The sequence below is a fragment of the Schistocerca americana genome, chromosome 9 (genome assembly GCF_021461395.2).
Source record: "Schistocerca americana isolate TAMUIC-IGC-003095 chromosome 9, iqSchAmer2.1, whole genome shotgun sequence".
Taxonomy (NCBI): domain Eukaryota; kingdom Metazoa; phylum Arthropoda; class Insecta; order Orthoptera; family Acrididae; genus Schistocerca; species Schistocerca americana.
Window position 1 is genome coordinate 166,700,657 of NC_060127.1, and position 23,132 is coordinate 166,723,788.

The 23,132-nt window shown below is 41.8% G+C and overlaps 1 protein-coding gene across 2 annotated transcripts in view; it reads right to left on the reverse strand.

Moving 5' to 3' along the window:
• LOC124550610 (probable 4-coumarate--CoA ligase 1) overlaps nt 1–23,132 on the reverse strand; it is a 565,543-nt gene that overhangs the window by 107,700 nt on the left and 434,711 nt on the right. For both annotated transcript variants that reach the window (XR_006967727.1, XM_047125329.1), the window contains exon 5: nt 10,992–11,166. Coding sequence is in view for 1 of the 2 variants with exons in the window: in XM_047125329.1 (XP_046981285.1) it covers nt 10,992–11,166 (175 nt within the window). In the remaining variant the exon portion in view is untranslated. The remainder of the gene's footprint in view (nt 1–10,991; nt 11,167–23,132) is intronic.

The window sequence follows — 23,132 nt, forward strand, 5'->3', positions numbered from 1 at the left end:
GCTCTGCTACAACAGAGCTTAGTATTGTCTCCCATACTTTGCTCATTTGGAAGCCTATGTCCCTGTTGATTAAATTACCAGTCTTATGGATTTAAATTGGTCATAGACAACCATCATTTGAAGAGACACTGTGTCAAACACACTGGGTACAAGATATTACCACGAAATCAACTATTCAAAAATATTTTAAAAAGTTCTGATTAAATTCAATTTGCTCATTGCAGTGTGCAAAATTTGCCTGATTATCAATTGAAGACATAAAATCTGAAAATGAGTCAGTCCATGATCATATTTTTGGCACTTTATTTTACATGTCTGTCTCGATCACACAAACTTTTACACTTCACTATTACTTGTATTGGCTACTGCCATCTTCAGATCATAAAATAGTCTGATGTAGTACCAACATCAAACTAAACATTTGGGTACATAGTAAGTGAGCACTTACTATGTACCTAGATGTTTAGTTTGATGTTGATACTACATCAGAATATTTTATGATCTGAAGATGGCAGTAGCTGAAACCGGTAATAGTGAAGTGTAAAAGTTTGTGTGATCAAGACAGATCTGTGAAATAAATTTGCGTGTTTCATGCCAAGTTCATCTCTGAGTGATGTTTTTATCATCATATGTTCACCAAATACAATTGTATTCTGTGAATAGATGTGTTCCTTGTACTGAATTTTAAAATTACACCTAGTTTCCCCTATATAGGAAGCTGTTGAAGGCATTACAGTTAATTTTATAGACACCTGAATGTAAAGTTTGTCATGCTTCTGAGGTCTTTCATGACAATATCACATTTTGAAAGTGTTGTTAATTTGAAAACCAGTTCTGATGTTAGCTAAAACAGCTTTAGATTAACTGTGAAATTTATCCACTGACAGTCACGTCAACATATTCAGTTTCTTGTCTTTATCTCGCTTTATTTTTTCTTTCAGTCTTGTTGAATATGTTTGTGAATTCTGTTTTCTTATAGCCATTAGGCCCTTTTAGGATCCTTTGCTAGGAAAATTATTGTGTGTCTTTTATAATCACAGTTTTTACTACTGGTTCCTTGGCTTTTTATAATTTTATACAGTTCCTAATAGCAATAGTGAATAACCATATTTTTTTGTTTTATTGGATGAGTGGTCCTCAAGGTTCCAGAAATCATTTATCTTAGTTTGTGCTTGACTATATTTAAAAATGTTAAAAATAACTGCTTCATTATAGTTTTTTTAAAAAATACACAAAAAATTGAAATGTCCACCTGGGACATGTGAGCTGAGCATTCTGTCACCCTCTATGGACACAACAGTTCCATTTTATAAGTACAAGACATAAGCAGGCATAGCAGTTGATGTCAGTCCACAAAGATATGGGCATTAGGTGACTAATCAATGTGTTACTTTTGTAACAAGATACTTGGTATTATTTAATAGTAATTTTGTATTTTCTCTGTTTTACTCTATTAGTTTTGATAATGATTCATAAGAGGTGAAACCAGTAAACTGTCATCAGTAAATTCAATGTGACCAAGGAAATTGTGAATATGAGGTGTGTTTTTTAAGTAAGTACCATTTTGAAATTAAAAAAAAAGTGCTAAGATATCTCAATAATTTTATTTTTACATGAAAGCCTGTATCTTAATCTACTTTTTTACATAAGTTCTGTCAATATTGAGGCACTTGTCATAATGTTGTACTAGTTTTTGAATACCCTCCTCATAGAAGTCTGCCACCCGACTTGTTAACCAGTGCATTGCCACTGTTTTTGACTTCGTCATCGTCTTGAAGACGCTGACCACCCAGGTGTTTCTTCAAGTGCAGGAACGGATGGCAGTCACTGGGCACAAGATCAGGGGTGTATGGAGGATGATCTAGAGTTTCCCATTGAAAAGATGTGATGAGATCTTTGGTCTGATTCGCCACATGCAGACCGGCATTGTCTTGCAGCAAAATGATGCCCTTGCTCAACTTCCATTGACTGTTGCTTTGATTCTGGTGTGACGCAGGCCACCCATGTTTCATTGCCCGTAACAATTTGGCTTAAGAAATTATCACCATCATTGTGATACCACTCAAGGAAAGTCAATGCACTGTCTAAACGTTTGGTTTTGTGCACATCCATCAGCTGGTGCTGTTGCAAGGTGTGAAATGAGGAGTAAAGTATGTAAGTGGAACAAAGATGAATGAGGAATCATTCTAGTGATGATACATTCTGAAAATGAGAAAACTGACAGATATACTGCATATGATCAAAAACTAGTAGGACTGATTTTCTGTAGGCCAGATGAATCAACAGAGGGGAGGCTGACTACCTGGTGTATAGTGATGAGGATATTCACAAAAAGAACACAACCTCTGGCAGTAGTGTGTAGGCCTGGAGAAGGTGGGATAATGTTTCCTTTGAATCACTGTGAAGTAGTGTCATCACATGCAGCATGGAACAGAATCTCAAACAGCACTACGCTGTGAAGTTTTGCTTCCAATTTGTAAAATCTGTCACACAAACCTTCAATAATGAGCTTACCAGGGATGAAACTTGGGGGCTTCCAATATGACCTGGAGACAAAACGCCAAAGTTCTGGATGGCACAACAACATGTGTCCATGCGCAAAGAAGGCCTGGATGAGCCAGTCCTGAGTGTAAACCATGCTTCTGGTCTTTTTTGATCATTGTGGCATCACTCACAAGAAGTTCATACTCCCTGGGCAAACCATGAATGCACAGTTTTATGTGGAAGTGCTCAAGAGATTGTAAAAATGAGTCAAGCACGTGTGACCAGACATTGCTCATTCCTGGAAGCTCCCCCACAACAATGCTCTCTGCCACACTATGCCTTTCTGCGAGAGCAGATGTCTCAGTATGGCACTGCCACATTGCCTCACCCTCCCTACAGCTTAGATGTGGTTTCACCAGACTTCTTTCTCTTCCCTCACCTGAAACTGGACATGAAGGGATAATGTTTTGACACTGACAAAGATGTCTGAGACTATCAGCTGCATACCGGTGAGCAACTTCCAAAAGGTGTAGGTGGATCGGTAAGCACTTTATACTTGGTGTGTCAAAGCACGAGGGTCCTACTTCAAAGACTATTAAGGATCTGTACTGATATGTGCAATAAATTAATTTGTGAAAAAACCTGCCCTGCTACTTTTTGGTTGCACCCTGTAAGCAACTTTGACAAAGGCTGCTTGCCTGGGGAAATGATCATCTCAGAATTGGAGCTGGTCAACTGCTTGCCTATTACTGTCATGAGAACCTATGGACAGTAATTTAAGGATGCTGAAACCACAGAAAGGCAATAAGGTGCCGAATGTCCACCCCTCATCACAGAACTTGGAGGTTGGGGGCTTACCCACTCTGTAAAGAAAGTTAAATGGCAATCTGCGGAAGGCGTGATGAGAGAGTACAATGCTGGTGCAGGAATGAATGCTTCAGAACACACTTTTCAGTGCAGATTGTCAACGCTCTACATGTTCCCCTGTTGACCCAATGACATTGTCAGTTGTGACTGCAGTGGACACAGGATCATTAAGATTGGACTGTCAAACAATGGCAATTTGTCACCTGGTTTGGATAAATCATTTTACTTGTTACACCAGGCTGATGGTCATGAATGGCTACTTCAAAGGCTAGGAAACATACTCTGTGATACAGATGCAGGCCAATTGGGACAGTATTATGCTATGAGAGACATTCATCTGGGCTTCCATGAGACCTCTTGTAGTAACAAAATACTCCATGTTTCCTGTGGACTACGTGAACATTATTACAGATCACATGTGTCCTTTCATGCTTGGTATCTTCCCTGACAGCAGTAACACCTTCCAACAGGATAACTCTGTGTGATAGCTAACTCCATTTGATGTCTTAGCCACCAAAAATGCCTGATCTGAATCTGAAGGAATACATCTGAGATGCTGCTGGACACCAGCTCCACACCCACAAGGCACCAGCCTGTAATTTGTGTGAATTATTTGATCTGTGCACAGACATCTGCTGCACATGCCTCTCAAAACCTGCTAAAATCTTGTCAAATCCATGCTATAAAAAATCACTGCTGTATTGCTTTCTACAGGTGGACCAACATGCTGTCAAGCAGGAAGTCGTAATGTTTTGGCTCGTCAATATACAAGGTGTGGCTATAAAATAATGTGGATTGCATTAAAACATTTAATTTCAAAAACATACATATATTTCATCCTCAATATACTCTCCTCCTCTATCCCAATACCACTCCATGTGAATATTTCATTGATAGACACAGTGCTCTAAGTCCTCCTCTGTGAACTCCTTGACGATGTGTGCCACTTTTTCACTTATTGGTTCAACGGACTGAAATATTGTTTCTTTAAATACACATTTGACCCTACAGAATAGATAAAAGTCATATGGTGCTAGGCCAGGTGAATAACACTGGAATGCTGTATTTTGCTAGAAACCTCTTAACAGACAATGTGGCATGAGCCAGAGCATTATCTTGGTGCAGAGTCCACAACCTGTTCTTACACAATTTGGCCCATTTAATAATCTGACCTTTACAAATCTGGTGAAGATGCAAAGTTCCCCGAATATCAAAAAAAACAATCATCGTCACTTTGAATCTTGATTTATTCGTTTGAGATTTTTTTGCTCTCAGTGAATTTGGGCCCTTCCATTGCATGGATTGGCACTTAGTTTCTTGATCATAAGTGAAAAATGAAGATTTATCACTTGTTTTCATTTTTTCCAAGAAGCTAGCATCATAAGTGAAAAATGAAGATTTATCATTTGTTTTCATTTTTTCCAAGAAGCTAGCATCATTTTGAATGGTATTCAAAGTGTCAATACAAACATTTTTGTGGGCTTCTTTTTGTTCAATTGTCAGAATTTTTAGCACTAGTTTTGCACAAATTTTCCTCATCTTAAATTTTTGCATAAAATTTGCCTTGTGCACTCTTTGTCAATTCCTACAGCTTTAGCACTTGATTGAATACTCATCCAGAGGTCAGAGTGAATCAGATTACCTACTTTTCCAATACTTTCATATGTTTTTGATGTTGATGAGGGTTCTGCATGTGTCATCTTGAAAATGCTTGAACTACTGACAAACTCACATATGGGATAAACAGTCTTTACTAACAGTAAAAGAAAGGTTTCAGTAGCAGTTTTTCAAAGTTTCATGTGAAACTTCATGGCAATTTGTTGCTCTATTACTACGCATACCTTCTTTGAGCAAAACAAAATAATAACTCTTACACAAATGAAGGCCGTAGCTACAAAGATTTGTCTACAAACTCCAGATATGCCACATTTGACTGAGAAGCCTTCACCAGTCCCATAATTTTATAGTCTTCATAGCCACACCTCGTATTTGATTCAAGTAGAAACTCATATCCCTTGTATCTCTTTGTGGAACCAACATATGGTACCACCTATATGTCCAGACTAATTGCACATCAAAGTGTTATAAGCACTCCAGCATTACTGACAGCTCATGTACAAAGCCAGCGTCTCACTGGAGTGCAGTCTGCTGCTCTTTCAGTTTGTTGTTCCACTCAAATTTCTGTGTTCTGTGAAACTGATGCCCAAGCTTACAGTTCTCCAGAAAATGAGAAGGAGAAACAGGGTAGGAAGCCTGAACCTGTCTTAAAAGTTAGTGGGAATTCCTACATCACTCACAAAGTCAATAATAAGAAGCCAAAAAAGTGCCAATAAATGAGTTTAGCCTCAGTTTCTATTTTATCCATATCCCAGTCAAAAATGTCATTTACACTGTTAGGCCAGTTCCGCCCTACAAGTTTCTAGGTATGACATGACAAATCTTCTTCCATTTTGACAGTGTCTTAAGAAAATACATGGGCACAATGAGCCTTGCTGAATCACTGGCCATTACATGAGATAAACAGAATTTTTCTGCCTGCCTCCTGTGGTACCATTGTGTGAAACAAAGAAAAAGGACATTTGTTCTAGTCTTGAAATTTTTATTGGTAGAAACTGGGAAATTTATAAGAGCAATCTAAGTTCATAACAGCTTATTCAAGGATTGAATTGAGATTGCATTGCACAACTCAGCATGGATGCAGATCTTACCTGACTTTGAATAACTGTTACATAAAATCAGGGAATGTCAATGACTTACCTAAGAGGACTGGTGCATGGTGCATGGAAACATGTAATAGAGAACTAATTAAAACTAGCTTTTGAGCTCTTGCTCTTTTTGTGGCAAGTGCACACATATACACACACAGAACCACACAGACACTCCAATGCACACACCCACAGTAGTGGCAAGACTGATTACTGAAAGTTGATTATTGAAAGCAGTTTCTTGGGCAGATGGAGGAGAGCAGTAAGATACATGAGACAAATAGGGGGTTACATGGCAGTATGGGGAGGTCTTTTGCTAGATGACTTAGCATTTGCACAACAAGATGAAAGGAATTCAGAAGGTATAGAATATAAGGAATAGAGAGAGGGAGAGGGGGTGGTGCTAAAGAGAGAGACAAGGAGGTGATAGAGTAAGGGGGACAGGTGGAGAAAAGTGGGATCCAGTGTAGTGATGGGGGGAGGGGGGGAGAGTGCAAGAGAGGGGTGGGGGGGGGGGGAGAGAGAGAGAGAGAGAGAGAGAGAGAGAGAGAGAGAGAGAGAGAGAGAGAGAGAGAGAGGGGGGGGCGGTGAGTGCATGTGGTTGGGGAGAGGGGAGGAAGAATGGTGAGAGAAGGCGGTACACAACCTGGTTGGCATAGTAGTGGTGTGGTGTGTACAGAAGAGAGAAGGGAAAAAGTAAGGTAAGGCAGTGGGAAGCACGATAGCAGAGGTTTAAGCCAGGGGGGTTGTGAGAGTGCAGGATATGTTGGAGAGACAATTTCCACCTGTGTAGTGCAGAGAAACTGGTGCGGGAAGGGAGTATCCTAATGGTCCATGTAGTGAAGTGGCTGCGTAGTCATTATTAATGAGGTGCACAGCATGTTTGGCAACTGGACGGTCGAGTTTGCGGTTCGCCACAATTGGGCATTGCCCATTTGTGGGAGTCAACAGTTGGTTACTTGTCACGCCCACATAGAATGCTGTACGGTAATTGTAGCACAGCTGATTTATAACACAGCTGCTTAACATGTAGCCCTGGGCTTTATTGAGTAGGAAATACTTATGACTGGACTGTGGGAGGAGGTGGTTGGCGGATGTATGAGACAGATCTTGCACCTGGGTCAGCCACAAGACAATGACCCAGGGGGTGCATGATTGGAATAAGGATATCCAATGATATTCTGTAAGTTGGGTGGGCAGTGGAACGCTACTTTGGGGGCATGTACAGGATGTGGTTGAGCTTTTCAAAGCCAGAGTGATATTGGGCAAATAGGAGTGCTGTTTGGTTGCTCATTGACAGGTTTACTGGTGTCAGAATGCTTAGGGAGGAGCTGGGTAGGATATTGTCCCTCAATAAAGGCTCAGTTAAGGTTATGGGTATATTTTGACAACTCCTGTTGTCCACTGCAAATACAATGCCCGCAGGTGACTAGGCTGTATGAGAGAGGCCTTTTTAACATGGGGCAGATGATAGATGTCAAATTGGATGTGTTGTTTGTGGCTGGTGCACTTGAAATGAATGAATATATCTATGGAGCCAAGCTATCTGAGAGGTAGAGACCAACAGCTACGGAGGAAGGAGCAAAGATTGTCCCTGCCATGTGTCCAGATTATGAAAATGTCATCAGAGAGTCTGAACCAAACAAGCCATTTCAGGTTTTGACTGGATAGGAAGGATTCATCCAGATGGGCCATAAATAAGCTGGCATAAGATGGTGCCATGTGGGTACCCATGACAGTGACACAGAGTTGTTTGCAAATTTGGCCTTCAAAAGTGAAATAACCAAGGGTCAGGATGTGGTTGGCTAGGAGGATTAGGAAAGGGGTTGTAGGTTTTTATCAGAAGAATGATGGTCACAAGGCTACGGGCAAAGGGGATGTCAGTTTATAAAGATTTTGCTATGTCTGTCATTGTTCATCATTCTCAACAATTAACAAAAAATTAAATAGAGAACACGTTTAAATTTCTTGAGAAAAATGGTTTTGGCATTCATACATATATTCATGAATTTATTTGTCTGTGATTTACAGTGTTGGTCATTAAAACTGCAGCACCATGATGGCATCATGTAACAAATATTAAGCTGCCATGAAGTGTACCAGAAGCCTAGATATGTAAATGATTAGCATATTGGTGCAACTGTGAGAAGTATATGGGAAGACACCATCTATAGTCTATATACACTGCTGGCCACCGTAAATGCAACACCCTGAAGGAAGCATCCGAATCAAGTGAAATTTACACCATGAGTTTGCAGCGATGAGATATGCAACTGATTAGAATTTCAGGGCAGACGCACATCACGCGCGCCTGTGGCTCCACCTCATAGCGCCATTTAAGGCTTGGCGATTTCAACGAGTGTACGTTCGGCACATGTGTTTACCTTGTGGTTGTTTCACAAGACGATCAGTTATGCCTCGTAGACAACAGCGAACATCTTTTGATCAAGCATCCGAGTTCGACAGAGGAAGGATAGTGGCTTACTGAGATTGTGGATTATCATACAGAGAAATCGCTAGTCGTGTTGGACGAAACCAAACAACTGTAATGCGGATATGTGACCGTTGGATGCAGGAGGGTACGACGGACCGACGTGGTCGATCGCATTCACCTCGGTGCACCACTGCACGTGCTGATAGGCAAATTGTGCGCATGGCAGTGACAGATCACTCAGTGACATCCCGAACCATAGCACAGCACATTGCGTCTGTAACGCATCATCCAGTGTCTGCGTGTACCATTCGACGCCATTTACAGCAGATTGGTCTGTCCGCAAGACGTCCATTGCTTCGTCTACCATTGACGCAGAACCACAGACGTCTCCGTCGCCAATGGTGTGATGACAGACGGATGTGGACGGCAGAATGGAATGACGTTGTCTTTACTGACAAGGCATGCTTCTGTCTGCAGCACCACGATGGTCGGATTCGAGTGTGGAGACACCGTGGAGAGAGGATGCTGGACAGCTGCATTATGCACCGCCACACTGGTCTTGCACCGGGTATTATGGTATGGGGTGGTATTGGATATTACTCTCGCACGCCTCTAGTACGCATTGCCGGTACTTTAAATAGCCAGCGCTACATATCCGTGGTGCTGGAGCCAGTTGTCCTTCCTTACCTTCAGGGCTCGGCCACAGCCATATTTCAACAGGATAATGCGCGACCACACGTGGCACGCATTGTCCAAAGGTTCTTCGTCAATAACCAGATTGAATTGCTTCCCTGGCCGGCTCGCTCTCCGGATCTTTCGCCGATAGAAAACATGTGGTCCATAGTTGCTCAACGAGTGACCCAGATTACATCCCCAGCTGCCACACCAGATGATCTGTGGAAGCTGCTTGGGCTGCTGTATCCCAGGAACACATCCAACGTCTCTTTGACTCAATGCCGAGACGTGTGGCAGCGGTGATCTCCAACAATGGCGGCTACTCTGGCTACTGATTCTGGCAGGAACCACATGTCACAGACGTCTGTAAACGTAATCATTTGATACTTGGTCAACATGTTATCTACAAAATAAATTTTGTTGTGCTACCTCTTGTCTTTCTTGGCGTTGCATTTACAGTGGCCAGCAGTGTATAAGGAAAGATTGTGCAGTGGGTTTCTCATTCAGAAATCACATTTTAATTATGAAAAGACTATGTTATGCCTTATGTAAGAAGGAGAAATGTCAAGCAGCACATGGCAGAACTTGACAGCAGCTCATTTTAGCCTATTGTGACAGCTTTTTATTATTCTGCAATACTGCTGTTCACATTTGTTGGGATCTTGTGACTGTCTTGTGAATATGGAGTCACTGGGTTCAGGAGAACCTTACTCATTGCCATGTGGGCTGTCATCAGGTCCATATAACTAGTGCCCCAGGGGGGACAGATATACTGCTTGCATGTCCATGCAGGATTGTACAGCAATGTCACATTACTTGAGCCAGGAAATGGGCTTGCTTACAACAGGACAAATATCCACACAGACAGGGTGATGACACCTGCAGCATAACAGCCTGTCAGCACTGTGACAATTATTGTGCCACCCTTGACACAACAGCAAAGAGAGGCATGTCGGCAGTGATATGTCAGACAGCAACGACGACACAAGAGTGGCTCCGTATGATCTTTTCAGACATGCCTCTGTTCTGTGAACAAAATCACAATCAACAAATCCACATGTCAAGGCTCTGAGGAGAAAAATGTTTCCAAACTGCATTCATCACTTTAATACAGATACAGCCCCAGGTGTGATGGTACAGAATACCACTAGGTATGTAACACAGTCACCTATTGCTCACATAGCTGATAATTTGAACAGTGGCTGCTACATTTCTAACATGCTGGGTCAATGGCTGTGCCCTAGGTTCAAGGTCTCTGTGACATTATCTTGCAACAAACTACCATAAGATAACATGTTCTCATGTTGTCCTGACATGTCTTTATGCAGATGGTGTTCAACTGTTGCCACGGTCAGCATGTTCTCCAGGTCTTGCACCCACTGAAAACATCTGGTCACGGGTTGCCGAGAGACTGGCACGCCACCTCTTGCCACCCACTACACTTTATTAACTCTGGCACAGAACTGAATCACCATGGAATGACATATGTACGTGTCATTCGAGCTCAGTTTGACTCAGAGCTAAGCCAAGATAGAGCTGTTGTTGCTGTCAGAGGTGGAGGATCAATCCACAAAACTTCACACACTGTGTACTTCCAAATCAGCTACAAATTTCGTCAGTTATTCATTCCACTATATAGTGTACACAGAGCAACTAAAATTTAGCTATTTGCTAACCATCCTGGTCTTGCAATTTTACTAGTCAGTAGTGTATTTATGAGGATGTTAAAGCCACCTCTTACATCAAATGGAGTGAGCATATAGCCTCATTAACCATTTCAGGCAGTGAGAAATATCCTTTGTGGTGTAAAACTGTGAACTGCTAACCTTGACCAACGAAGACGTCGTGGCCGGCCTTGTCGAGGAACTTCTGGATGAGGCTCTCCTTGGCCGGAGCCGCACCACTCATTATCATCTTCAGGCTCGCCAGGTGCTCCGGTTTCACCATCGGGTGTGTTGCCAGGAACAACAGTAATGATGGAACGACAAACATCATAGTTGGCTGCAAAATCAAAAACAAAACGCTGCAGTTACTCCATTTATGGTTCAGTTTCATTTGAAAGCTATGATCTCTCACAAAAGTAATTATGCATTTGATTAGTAACTAATGTAATAAATAAGTAATACCTACAGTATACCATGTATGAGGTTGACTGAACCATTAGCACTAATATGTATTACTTGTGAGTACACTCTTTTTCAAATGCAGCATGGGTGTTATATACAGACCAAAAAATTGAATTGAATATCTTGGCGAATTTTGTTATTGTCATTTCACTGTGTGTGTTTAATGGTTAGTTGTAGATGAAGGCAGAACCTTCACATGTTTCTTGTTAATGATGACATTTACTTTCACAACGCAGTTACAACAAGAATGATCATTTATTTATGTTTGATCACTTTGGTGCTGATATTGAACAATTCTGTGCATAAAAATGGAGGTACACACTTTTTCTTGTATGATGTAATTATCATTATCAAGTAATATAGTAGAACACGATACATGACACTAATGTCCAACCCAATATGTAGGCAAATTTCATATTTGTAATTTATCTCTTCATTCTTTGCATTATTTTAGTTTTACATGGGTAATTCTGTTTTGATTTTTTTTCAGAGAATTTTCCTTCATTTAAAATGTGAATATAGTAATTTACTGCACTAACAATTCAACCAATAATGCAAAGGCAGTTCGCTATTTGTGTCACTTAAATCTTAAAACTGTCCCCAAAAAATGAAAATTGTGTGGGAAACTACATTTACAGTAAAATTAATATTATACTAAAAGTTCAGAGTTATGTAGGAAAATGTTGAAACCCTTAGTAAATGAAGAAATTGTTAAATTACAAGTAATTAAACAAGGACATGGCAATGTTTGTAATTGTGTCAGTAAAAAGAACTGGTAATGAGTATTATATCCTGGTCATTCACCTGTCACTACAAGACCCGTTGCAACACTTGTGATCAGAATGTTGTCATGTTCTGACTCTGCTCCTACTGCACTGCGCCTTCACCAGGCAGATGCAGCCATGACTGGCCTTCCTGGCCTCAACCTTCGTTAGTCACTGTCCACACCCATCCAGCCCCTTCCCTGTTCCCATTCCAGCACCACACAGCCGTCATTCCTCCATCAGACCCAATCTTTTTATTTCTCCCCCCTCTCCTCCCCCATACTCCCCCTCCCCCTCTCCCCCTCCCCCTACACTCCTCCCCCACCTCTTCCCCACCACCCCTCCCCCACCACCTCTCCCCTGCCCTCTGTCTAACCTGCAGCACTTCTCTGTCCAACCCCCCCCCCCCCCCCCCCCCCACATACTATCCCCCCCTCCCCACCACAGCCTCCTCCTTACCCCCACCCAGTTATCACTCCCATCATGCACTGGTGCTGCTACTCACAGTGTGGTTTCAGTAGCCTGAGACTGCAGTTCTGTGTGCTAGTTGCATTTGCGTGTGTGTGTGTGTGTGTGTGTGTGTGTTGTCTATTGTTGACAAAGGCCTTAACTGCCAAAAGCTTTAATTGTGAGATTCTTTTTGTTGTGCCTATCTGCAACAGCATCTCTGCTATATGGTGAGAGTAACTTTCCTTTTCATAATGTTGTAAACTATTAACTAGCATTACCTGCTAACCATCAATCACTGCACACATGTCTACCACTGCAGGACACAAAAGCTGATGATAAGGATAAAGTGAGCATTCCTGGTGAAGTCATCTGGTGTGACAGCAACCAGATCTAGATGCCACCATGTCCCGTCTGGCTGCTACCCTTCTCCTGAGCTAGCTGCAGCACTCTGTGCCCTCCTCACTTAGGGGTTCTGTTTTTCATCATTTTCTCTGGTGCTCTGACTCTGCCAAAGTGGTCCCACCAAACGTAGCCTGCCCACGGCTCGGCTCAGCTCTGCTCCTACCGCATTGTGCATTCACTGGGAAGATGCAGCCACGGCTGACCTTCCTCATTAGGGTGGTGCTGCACTTCTGGGTGCCGTATGACGACGTGGTAGTTTCCTCGCTTCTTTCTTTGCATTCGTGCAGTGTAAATCACATTATTCTCCCGTGTGTACCATCTACTGTCTAACTTCTTGCCATCTTCTTGACCTCCTATGTGTGCATCATTTACTGTGATATCTTTTCACGTTCCATCAGGGCTTCATATCATTCGATACTCGAGCCTCAGCACACGGCTTACTTTGTACGGTGTCTTTTGCATCACACGAGGACTCACTCCCGGTCCTTTCTGTTCATGTGATTTTATGCACACTGTGCATTCTGGGCTGTTATGCACATCTTCCCAGAATTTCCAACCGTTCTTCCCCATCGCCACATCCTCAGTGCCCAGGGCACTCTCACCACTGGTGGATCCCGTCTCCACCTCCTGGGGACGATGCCTTCCTTTTTTCATTCAGCCTCTTTGCACTTTCCTTCCAGTGACCACTGCCTCACAGGACTCTCGGCCACTGCACCTCTGTCGGCCGACCTCAGTCGAGACCCGCCTCCCACTGGCTGTCGACACTCTGACGGCCTCTCAGCACCGTCGCACTGGTGACGTCTCTCGTGGACTCGTCCGTCTTCTTCGGGCAGATGTAGCTGCTCCCTCTTCGGTGTGAGATCCACATCTCCTTCTGGACGGGACACCCTACCAGATGCAGCCCATCGGCCGGGGGTTCGCCACCGTCACGCACCGTCACCACCGGCCGGTCTTCCCCGGTTCTGCAGTCACTCGTCTGTCGACCACTTCGAGCCACCGGCTGATGTGTGGCAGGCTGCACCTCGTCACATCAACTATCCTGCATTCTTCTTTCCTTTTCAGACACACTCCATGACAGCTTTCTTCCACAGACACACTACAACCTCTGTCTCTCGATTGGCGCCACTGTCTCTCCCACAGAGGTGAAGGCATGCAGGATATCGAGATGGTTCTACCAGCTTTTGCTTGAGGGGAAGGGTAACTGTATCTGGCCACTCTCCTCTCACTATAGCCAGTGGCACACCACCTGTGATCGGCAGGTGGTCGTGCTGCAGTGCCACAGGCACCTTCTGCCAGAGACGGTACACCTGGCAGGCAGTTCGTATGCCGGCTAACACGCGAGCCACACATATGGCGACAATGCAACTGACAACATAAGCACCCCTGTCAGCAGGCCAGTCTCTAGCCGGTGCTACCAGAGGTGCCAACCTCGCCACCGGCAGCCCATGCATTGACGACAGTGGCAGTGCAGTCGTGGGCACTATATTGCATCTGTGACTCGTATTCCCACTCGGCATCCCGCAGATATCTTTCCACTAGTCATATATTTAAGATGCTGCCCAACCACTAGCAGGCCAACCCGTGATGGCCGTGTCCAGCAGCTCTGTCTCTCTGAGCTCACCACCTCCATCTGGCCGAGCCCAGCCTCTCGATCCGCACCCTGCCGTGATGCCGACCGACATTTTAGTCGCGACACACTACGTGTTTGCTCTTTATGAAGTACAAAATTTTACATTTTTGAAAATTTCAATCTTATCAAGTTCTGATTGGATGTTTTTGCAATTTTTTCAGTCAGTTCTTCTCTGTAGATAACTGCATTATCTGCAGAAAGCCTGAGGTTACTATTAATATTATTGTCTGGCATATCATTAACACAGAATGAGAACAGCACAAGTATCAATACACTTTTAAGAGACATACCTGTAGGTCCTTCTCAGTCTCAATTTCGATTGTTTTGAGCAGTCAGGCACTGGAAAGGTGTTGAAACGATCTTGGCAATGAGTAACAATAATTGTGCAAGTGAATTTACATGTGCAATGTGGTGTAAGTGGAGTAGTTTTTGTGTGTGTGTGGGGGGGGGGGGGGGGGGGGGGGGGTTGCATGTGCACATTTATCTGCATTCAGTACATTCCGTATATCTCTTTATAATGGTTTGGCCATACTGTTGTACACAAAATTGTCAATGAAAGAATAAATATTATTATTATTATTATTATTATTATCATCATCATCATTACATCTACTGATGACTCTCCGTCTAAAATAACATGCAATCCCATAAATCCAGTCATGCTATTCAGTAGTCAAGAAATACCTGAATTCATGATTTGTTCATGGTATCGTGTGAGAAAATTTTGAGCTCGGTTTCGCACAAGTGCTTCTTAGTGGCAGAACACATAGAAGATGCAACAAATCTACTGAAATAGACTGCCTATGCTTTGTTTGTCCATCTTATTCTGGAGTATTGCTATGCAATATGGGATCTTTGGCAGATAGAATTGACAGGGGACAGACAAAAAGTTCAGAGAGGATCAGCTCATTTTGTATTATCAGAAAAAAGATGGAAGAGTGTCACAGATACAATAAGCAAGTTGAACCATTAAAACAGGGTTGTTTTTCACTGTGGATAGATCTTATGTTAAATTTCAATCATCAGATTTCTCCTCTGAATGTTGAAAGATTTTGTCAACCTCCACTTATATAGGGAGAAATGACCATCACAATAAAATAAGGGAAATCAGAGTCGATACAGAAAGAGTTAGGTTTTCATTATTCCTGCATGCTATTCAAGAGTGTAATGATAGAAAAAAATGGTCTGAAAGTGATTTTGTGAACTCTCTCCCAAACAGTTAAGAGGGAGTTGCATCCTGTTCATGCAGATGTAGATGTACTGGGTGCGGCACTTAATATGGACAAGTTTCAGTTTGAATTTCCTGCCATATTGTAGTTCTGACGGAGGTCGGAACTGGCATTCTTGAAAGCCATAGGCACTGAGTAAACAGTCAGAACCTCAAAATGGCCTAGATGTTATGGACAAGTGTGGAGGACAACCGAAGAGCAGCGATTATCAAAAGTCTTTGTGACTGGCGTTCACCACTGAAATATTTCAATTCTTCAGATCAACTGTTTACGATATTGTGGCCAAGTATAATGCTTCAGAGAAGCCTTCAGAATGTTCTGCTAACCTGGCGAGAAACCTCATTTGAGGAAAAGCGTGTCACAAACAGCAGCAGTCATCGAAAAGGCACAGGCACTGATTTCGGAGGACCCAGGGGAATTAGGCATAGCTGAGGAAACTGACATCAGTATTGAATGTCAATGAGTGAACAATGCATCAGATGGCAGAGGAGGATGTGATATGAGCCATTTAGTCCAAAACTGGCTCTCAGATAATGATGAAATGTTCTGGTCAAAGGAGTTATGGCCCCCTAATAGTCCAGATTTGAACTCCCTCAACTACTATGCTTGGAGTGCAGTTGAACGAGTTATCAATAAGATGAGGTGGCGTAATGTATTATCTCTATGCACCGTTATCAAAGCAGCATTCACAAATATGGACAGCACTGTTTTAAAGAGTGCACGCAGTCACTTCAGGACAAGATTGGAGGCGGTCATTGCAGCTGAAGGGGGTTACATTGAGTAATGTTACTCTTGAAAGATACCACTACTTACATGTAAAAGGATTTTCATTACTACTTGCATTTTGTTTTAATAAATTTGCTTTTAATAAAGTTGAATTTGTCCAGATTTAAGCACTGCACCCTGCAGATGTAGACCAATGTTTTCAGAATCCATGCTTGCCGGCGCAGAGATCATTCTCTTTGAGCAAGCAATATGTTCTAAGATTCTGACAACAGTTGGACATCACTGATATTGGACAGTAGTTTTTGTGGATTACTTTTCTTACCCTTCTCGTTTGTTGGTGTGACCAGAGCTTTCTTCCAAACACTGGATGTAGTGCTTTGTTTAAAGGGTTTATAGTGTAGCATGTTAAAATCAGCTAATCCATCTGCAAATACTCTATAGAATCTGAATGAACAAATCCATGTTCCCTCAGGTTCCCAAACTGCTTCAAATGGAACACATGATACTCCCATCACAATTCTCATGTTGGTAAGAGATTTCTTCTACTCTCCCCCACTTGACAAGTTGGCATTTTGGACTCTAACATGCTACTTTTAGCAAGCTTTCTGCTATCAGTGTGTGCTTGCTACCCTTATAAAAGGGACTGGGTAGCTGACAGATGATTCTCAGGTTAAACAGTGTCTTGTGTACATATGGGCTTCATTGCTCTGCCAAAAGGCAATCAGACAGAGTCTGTGCAGAATACTGTGGCCAGTAGATGTGCAGGCAGTGGGCAGAGTGGCAGTGGTGGGGGATGTGGGCAGGTGCTGTAGGGGAAATGCTGAGCACAGGAGGGGAAGTGCCATTCTAAACTTAAGCCTACACTCACACTGTTTGTAAATATTACGCAGGGCCTCTCCACACCCACAACTGTATAGTGACTATTAAAAAAGATCTGTCACCCCTGCTTTGGTTAGTATGTAAGAACAATTCCACTGAAAATGCAACAATTTATTTTTGCCTTACTTGTTCACCATTTGTAACTTTCAGAGAAGTGTCGCAAGTGGCGAATTTTGAGTAAAACCTACACATTTCACTCTTGCCATGTTCTAATTTGCTTCTTATGCCAAAATACAGTGGAGTATACACAGTCTTACCTCACTAAGATGTTGTGCACACAAAATTGTGAGAGAATTCTAAAACAGAGGTTTATTAAGTTTATTAACTGAGGAAAAGTAAGGGCAGCATCTTATGAAAGAGCCCATCTTTGGTGCAAAAAAATGAGTAATATCTTCACTTACGTTGTTCCAAAACTCATAGCATTTCTCATTTCACCAGTATTGATGGCTCTTAAAAATTGCATTCTTTCACTGAAAAATTTTGTAATTAATGGGGTGACACAGTAAATAATGAAGTTCTGCATAACAAACCTACAGCAAAATGCTCTCTTATTTGAAACTTCCTGGAAGATTACAACTGTATGCCAGACTGAGACTTGAACCCAGGATCTTGCCTTTCATGGGTAAGTGCTCTACTGACTGAGCTACCCAAGCACGACTCACAACCCATCTTCACAGCTTCAACTCTGCCAGTACATCATCTCCTACCTTCCAAGACTTCACAGAAGCTCTTCTGTGAACCTTGCAGAACTAGCAGTCCTGAAAGAAAGGATATTGTGGAGACAAAGCTTGGCCACAGCCTGGGAAATGTTTCCAGAATGAAATTTCCACTCTGCAATGGAGTGTACACTGATACAAAACTTTTTGGCAGATTAAAACTCTGTGCCAGACCGAGACTCAAACTCGGGACCTTCACCTTTTGCAGTCAAGTGCTCTACCAACTGGGCTACCCAAGCACGACTCACAACCTGTCCTCACAGCTTCAATTCTGCCAGTACCTCATCCCCTATCTTCCATACTTCACAGAAGCTCTTCTGCAAATCTTGCAGAACTAGCGTTCCTGGAAGAAAGAATGCTATCATTTATCAAAATCTCATTTCAGTACCTCAAATCATTTATAAAATATGAGGAATGTTCTAGATATTTCACTCTGGCTTTATCGCTGGCACAGTGCGACCATAAATGTGTGTCCTACAGAAGCTCAATTTTATCGAGATTGGTGACAGATATAGACATCCACCCAAGTCTAAAGAAAGATTCTGTATGTTATCTAAATTCAGTACGCAGTGACATATTATGTAATATGCTTCATACACAAAATCATAGTGACCCCTGTTTTTCATAGCAAACTTGTTTGAATTTCACACAGTGTCTTACTTTCATGTAAATATCACAATAACTATGACTGTTAACAAAACGATGGACACATCATCATGAAGCTCACATATAAAGCTATAAGTACTGCAAAAATGATGTTGTTTTACCAAATAGTTTCTGTAAAATTGTTTGAGAAAGATTGTAGGGCATACGACTCAATTCTGTAATTGACAACCAGCTGGAAGGGGGTAAACACTTGTTGGACTCCCCTTCTGAAAAGCGAATGAATCGTCCAGTGCTTTGGATGAAAACTGGTCACTGAACGTCAGCTACTGTATCCTTCATGGACACTGCTATTGGATTTGTAGTGTATGAACTATACACAATGATAAGGAGAGATGGGCTACAGAGTGGTGCAGCAACTGTTATTTTAGGACAGCTGGACAGGAGCAGAAATGATTAGCAAACAGGTTAACACAATAAATAGAACATTTACTTAACTTGTATTTCTCTGAGTCTATGAAGACTCATCACAAATAAGGTGGAAAGGAACAGAATCCAGCTATTACAATGTTACAAGGAAGAGACTCCAAGTGCAAGTGGACCATCTGGCTGCCTTTGGGCATTCTTTATCGTGGCAGCAGAGGGCACTCAAGAGTCTAGAGCCATTGGATGCGTGGCACAGCTGGTGCACGCCATTGGGTCCACAGATACCACAGGATTGCTATTGACGTCAGATGGAAACTTGCAATTCTGCTGCTTTGATGCCTGTGGGAAGGTATCAATATGTGACACCACAGTATTCTGCAATGTGTGTGGCTTAAAAACCAAAATGACTGCCTCAGGATACACCTCAAACTGGCGAAATTGGAACCAGGTTATCTATATTGGGTATATCTTCAAAGAGTCACCATGCAAATTTTCTCTGGTATTTAGACAGAAATTGGCCAATTAATTTTTTAAACTTTGCAGCAGATTAAAACTGTGTGTTGGACTGGGTCTTAAACCTTGGACCTTTGTGTTTCATGAACAAGTTCTCACTGACTGAAGTATATGAATATGGCTTACAACTCATACACACTCCTTTATTTCTGCCAGCACCTCTCACCTACCTTTCAAACTATCTCATGGGACTAGCACTTCTGGAAGACATGATACTACAGAGAAACGGCTGACTGCAGCATAGGCAAACGTTCCAGAATGAATTTTCGTTTTACACTAGAGTGTGTCCTGATCCAAAACTTCCCATCAAATTCAAACTGGATGCCAGACTGGAAACTTTGCCATCCATGGGCATCAGATCAATCAGTGAGCCCCAGGCTGGAGTTCCAGTCCATCACACAATTTTAATTTGCTAGAAAGATGCAATTCAGTGCACACTCAGCTGTGGAGCAAAAATTCATTCTGGATAGTCATTTCTGCAGCATATAGAAGGACTCAGCTCAAACAAATGCTGTTCATCAGATGTTTTGCACGGTGTTCAGTGTCAATGGAAAATGCTGTTTTGTTTCTCATTAGAGTCAGTCTCAATAAATACAACATTGCACATTTTAATGTGATGCTGAATGCCAACAGAAAATGTCAGTGTGTTTTTTGTTACAAATAAAATGTATTTTAAACATAATTCCACGTGTATTATAATAGAGTGAACCCTTAGTCAATTTCAGTGTTTAATTTAGTTATCTGTGTTAACAGCAACAGCAAAATATAAAGAGTAAGCAATGCCTAATGACATAAATTCAAAACATTAACACACACTTAAATTTTTTTTCTTTTTATTATAAATTTATTAAATAGAGTACTCTGAAGCATTTTAGTATATACGCTAGTGTTTTATGATAGTACCAAATGTTGCCACCTGTTACTCATGTGGGAAACTATTTCTAATTTTGTTCTGTCTGTGCATAGCTATAATTTTTTATTACTTTTCAGAGATACATTCCCATTTATTTTAGTAATGTATCAAACAATATGAAAATAGTAGAATGAGTAGTGCATAGTGCAAAAGACAGTGTTCATTCATAATTTATTCTTGTTAAAATTCACACACATGCACACACGCACACACGCACGCACGCACACACACGCACACGCAATCGCACACGCGCAAGCGCGCGCGCACACGCGCACACACATGCACACACGCGCACGCGCACGCGCACACACACACACACACACACACACACACACACACACACACACACACACACAGAGAGAGAGAGAGAGAGACAGACAGAGAGAGAGAGAGAGAGAGAGAGAGAGAGAGAGAGAGAGAGAGAGAGAGAATGCTGCAATACATGGGTGAGAGATTGTATTAGTATTGGACAAAGATTAGCAGTATTAGCTATGAGTCAGTTGCCAGTGAAGTGTGTGTGAGCAAGTCAGATTGTGAATGGCACAGGAAGGTCAAAAATATTAACTTCTTAGGAGCAAGCCACTTCAGTATGTTGCTCAAAAAATGTAAACATGGAAAAATTCTTTAACAAGATAATAGTGAAGACATTTTGCTGTCAGTGTAGTGCTATGGAATGATTTTATGAAAATATTCAATTTTTGGTAATATTTGGATGAAACAGAATTGCAACAGACTGTCATGTGTGATACATTATGTGCGTACAACTGTAATTACACAAAACATATTAATAACAAAGTGCTTCACATGGAGCATTCCATGGCTACAAGTGTCACATCTCATGGCAGAGATCCATCAAATTTTTCAGCAGGACCATCTAGAATCACACACATGGAGGTGTCATGGAAATGACTCTGAAACAGTGCCGAATGTCTGCAGCTTTACACATTGGACAATTCGTAGAACATTTATGGAATTTTCAGCAGTATCAAGAGAAGCAATCTTGTAGTGTAAAGTTTCCAAAGACCCAAACACAGAATGGGAGGATAAACATGTGACAGGCTGCCACCCACAAGCTATAAGCTTGAATGCCACCATAAGTTTGTGCTAGCATACGGATAAACAGCTATCTTGCAGCCTTTTCCATGATTCTATAGATGTTGTTTGAAGTAGTTCCATAATAATGCCACATTTTATTGTGTTATGTATTATGAAAATCAGGTGCCTAGACAACCATCAACCTTGAATCATATTTTCTAATTTGAAATTTTGCTTTTAAAACATGTAAGAGAACAGAGTGTTTTTTACTGCAGGTGACAGCATTTATGTTAATTGTACTAGGTGATTAACACTATAAAACCTGATGGCCACTTTACAAGTACTCCAGCAGTGACTGGGTGGTGGTAGCAGACAGACATTGTGGCACAGACTGGCATGTAAGATGGGCATCTCAGGCAAGAAGATGTGGTTAAGAGATACTTACAGTTATGGTACGTGTCAGAGAGCGTATCATTAAACTGAGTATTGCACTGCATTAATGTGGAACTACTCTATCAAATGCACACATAAACCTCCATTTTAAAAACTTTTCTCTTTCCTCCTCCTTTTTATTTTGGCCAAGTACATAACATTTTATAAAGTCAGCTCGATTCCGGAGTTTTAGTTATTTTACTACCCAAATAGCAAAAGTTATCTACTACTTCCTGCATACCTTTCCTAATCTAGTTTGCTCAGCAAGGCATAATTTAATATGACTACACTATCACACTACTGTTCATCTTGTAACCTTTTATAAAGACACTGTCCATTCTGTTCAATAGCTCTACCAAGTCCTTTGCTATCTGTGACAGAAATACAATGTTGGTGGTAAACCTCACAGTTTTTTCTCCCTAAACTTTAAGAACCTATCTAAATTTCTCTTTCATCATCTTTCCTGCTTACTCAGTGCACAGACTGAATACTATTGGTGGTAATACTACTCCCTTTTCAATTGCTACTTCCCTTTCATGTTCTGCAACTCTTATAACTACAGTCTGGTTTCTGTAGAAGCTGTGAATAACCTGTATTGTATCTCTACTAGCTATAGTCAATACTGGCAAACACTTCCTTTAAAATCAATAAATGCTATAAATGCAGGTTTGCCTTTCTGCAGTCTAATTTCTACGTTATGCAATTGGGCCGCACTGCCTCGTGTGTTCCTACATTTCTATGGAACCAAAACTCATCTTCTTTTAGAGTGATTCCTAGCAGTTTTTCCATTCTTCCGTAAACAACTTATGTCAATAGTTTGCAACCATGACAGCGCCAGTATACCTTATTTCAGGAAGGAAGAAAGATTGGGTATAACATCCCGACATCGAGGTCACTAGAGATGGAGCACAAGCTCTGATGGTGTAAGGATGGGGAAGGAAATCCACCACGCCCTTTCAAAGGAACCAGCCTGCCATTTACCTGGAGCAATTTAGGGAAACCATGGAAAATCTAAATCTGGATGGCTGAACAAGGGTTTGAAACACTGTCCTCCTGAATGCAAGCCCAGCACGCTAACCAGGGTGCCCCCACCCTCGGTACCTTATTTCAAGTTATGCATCAT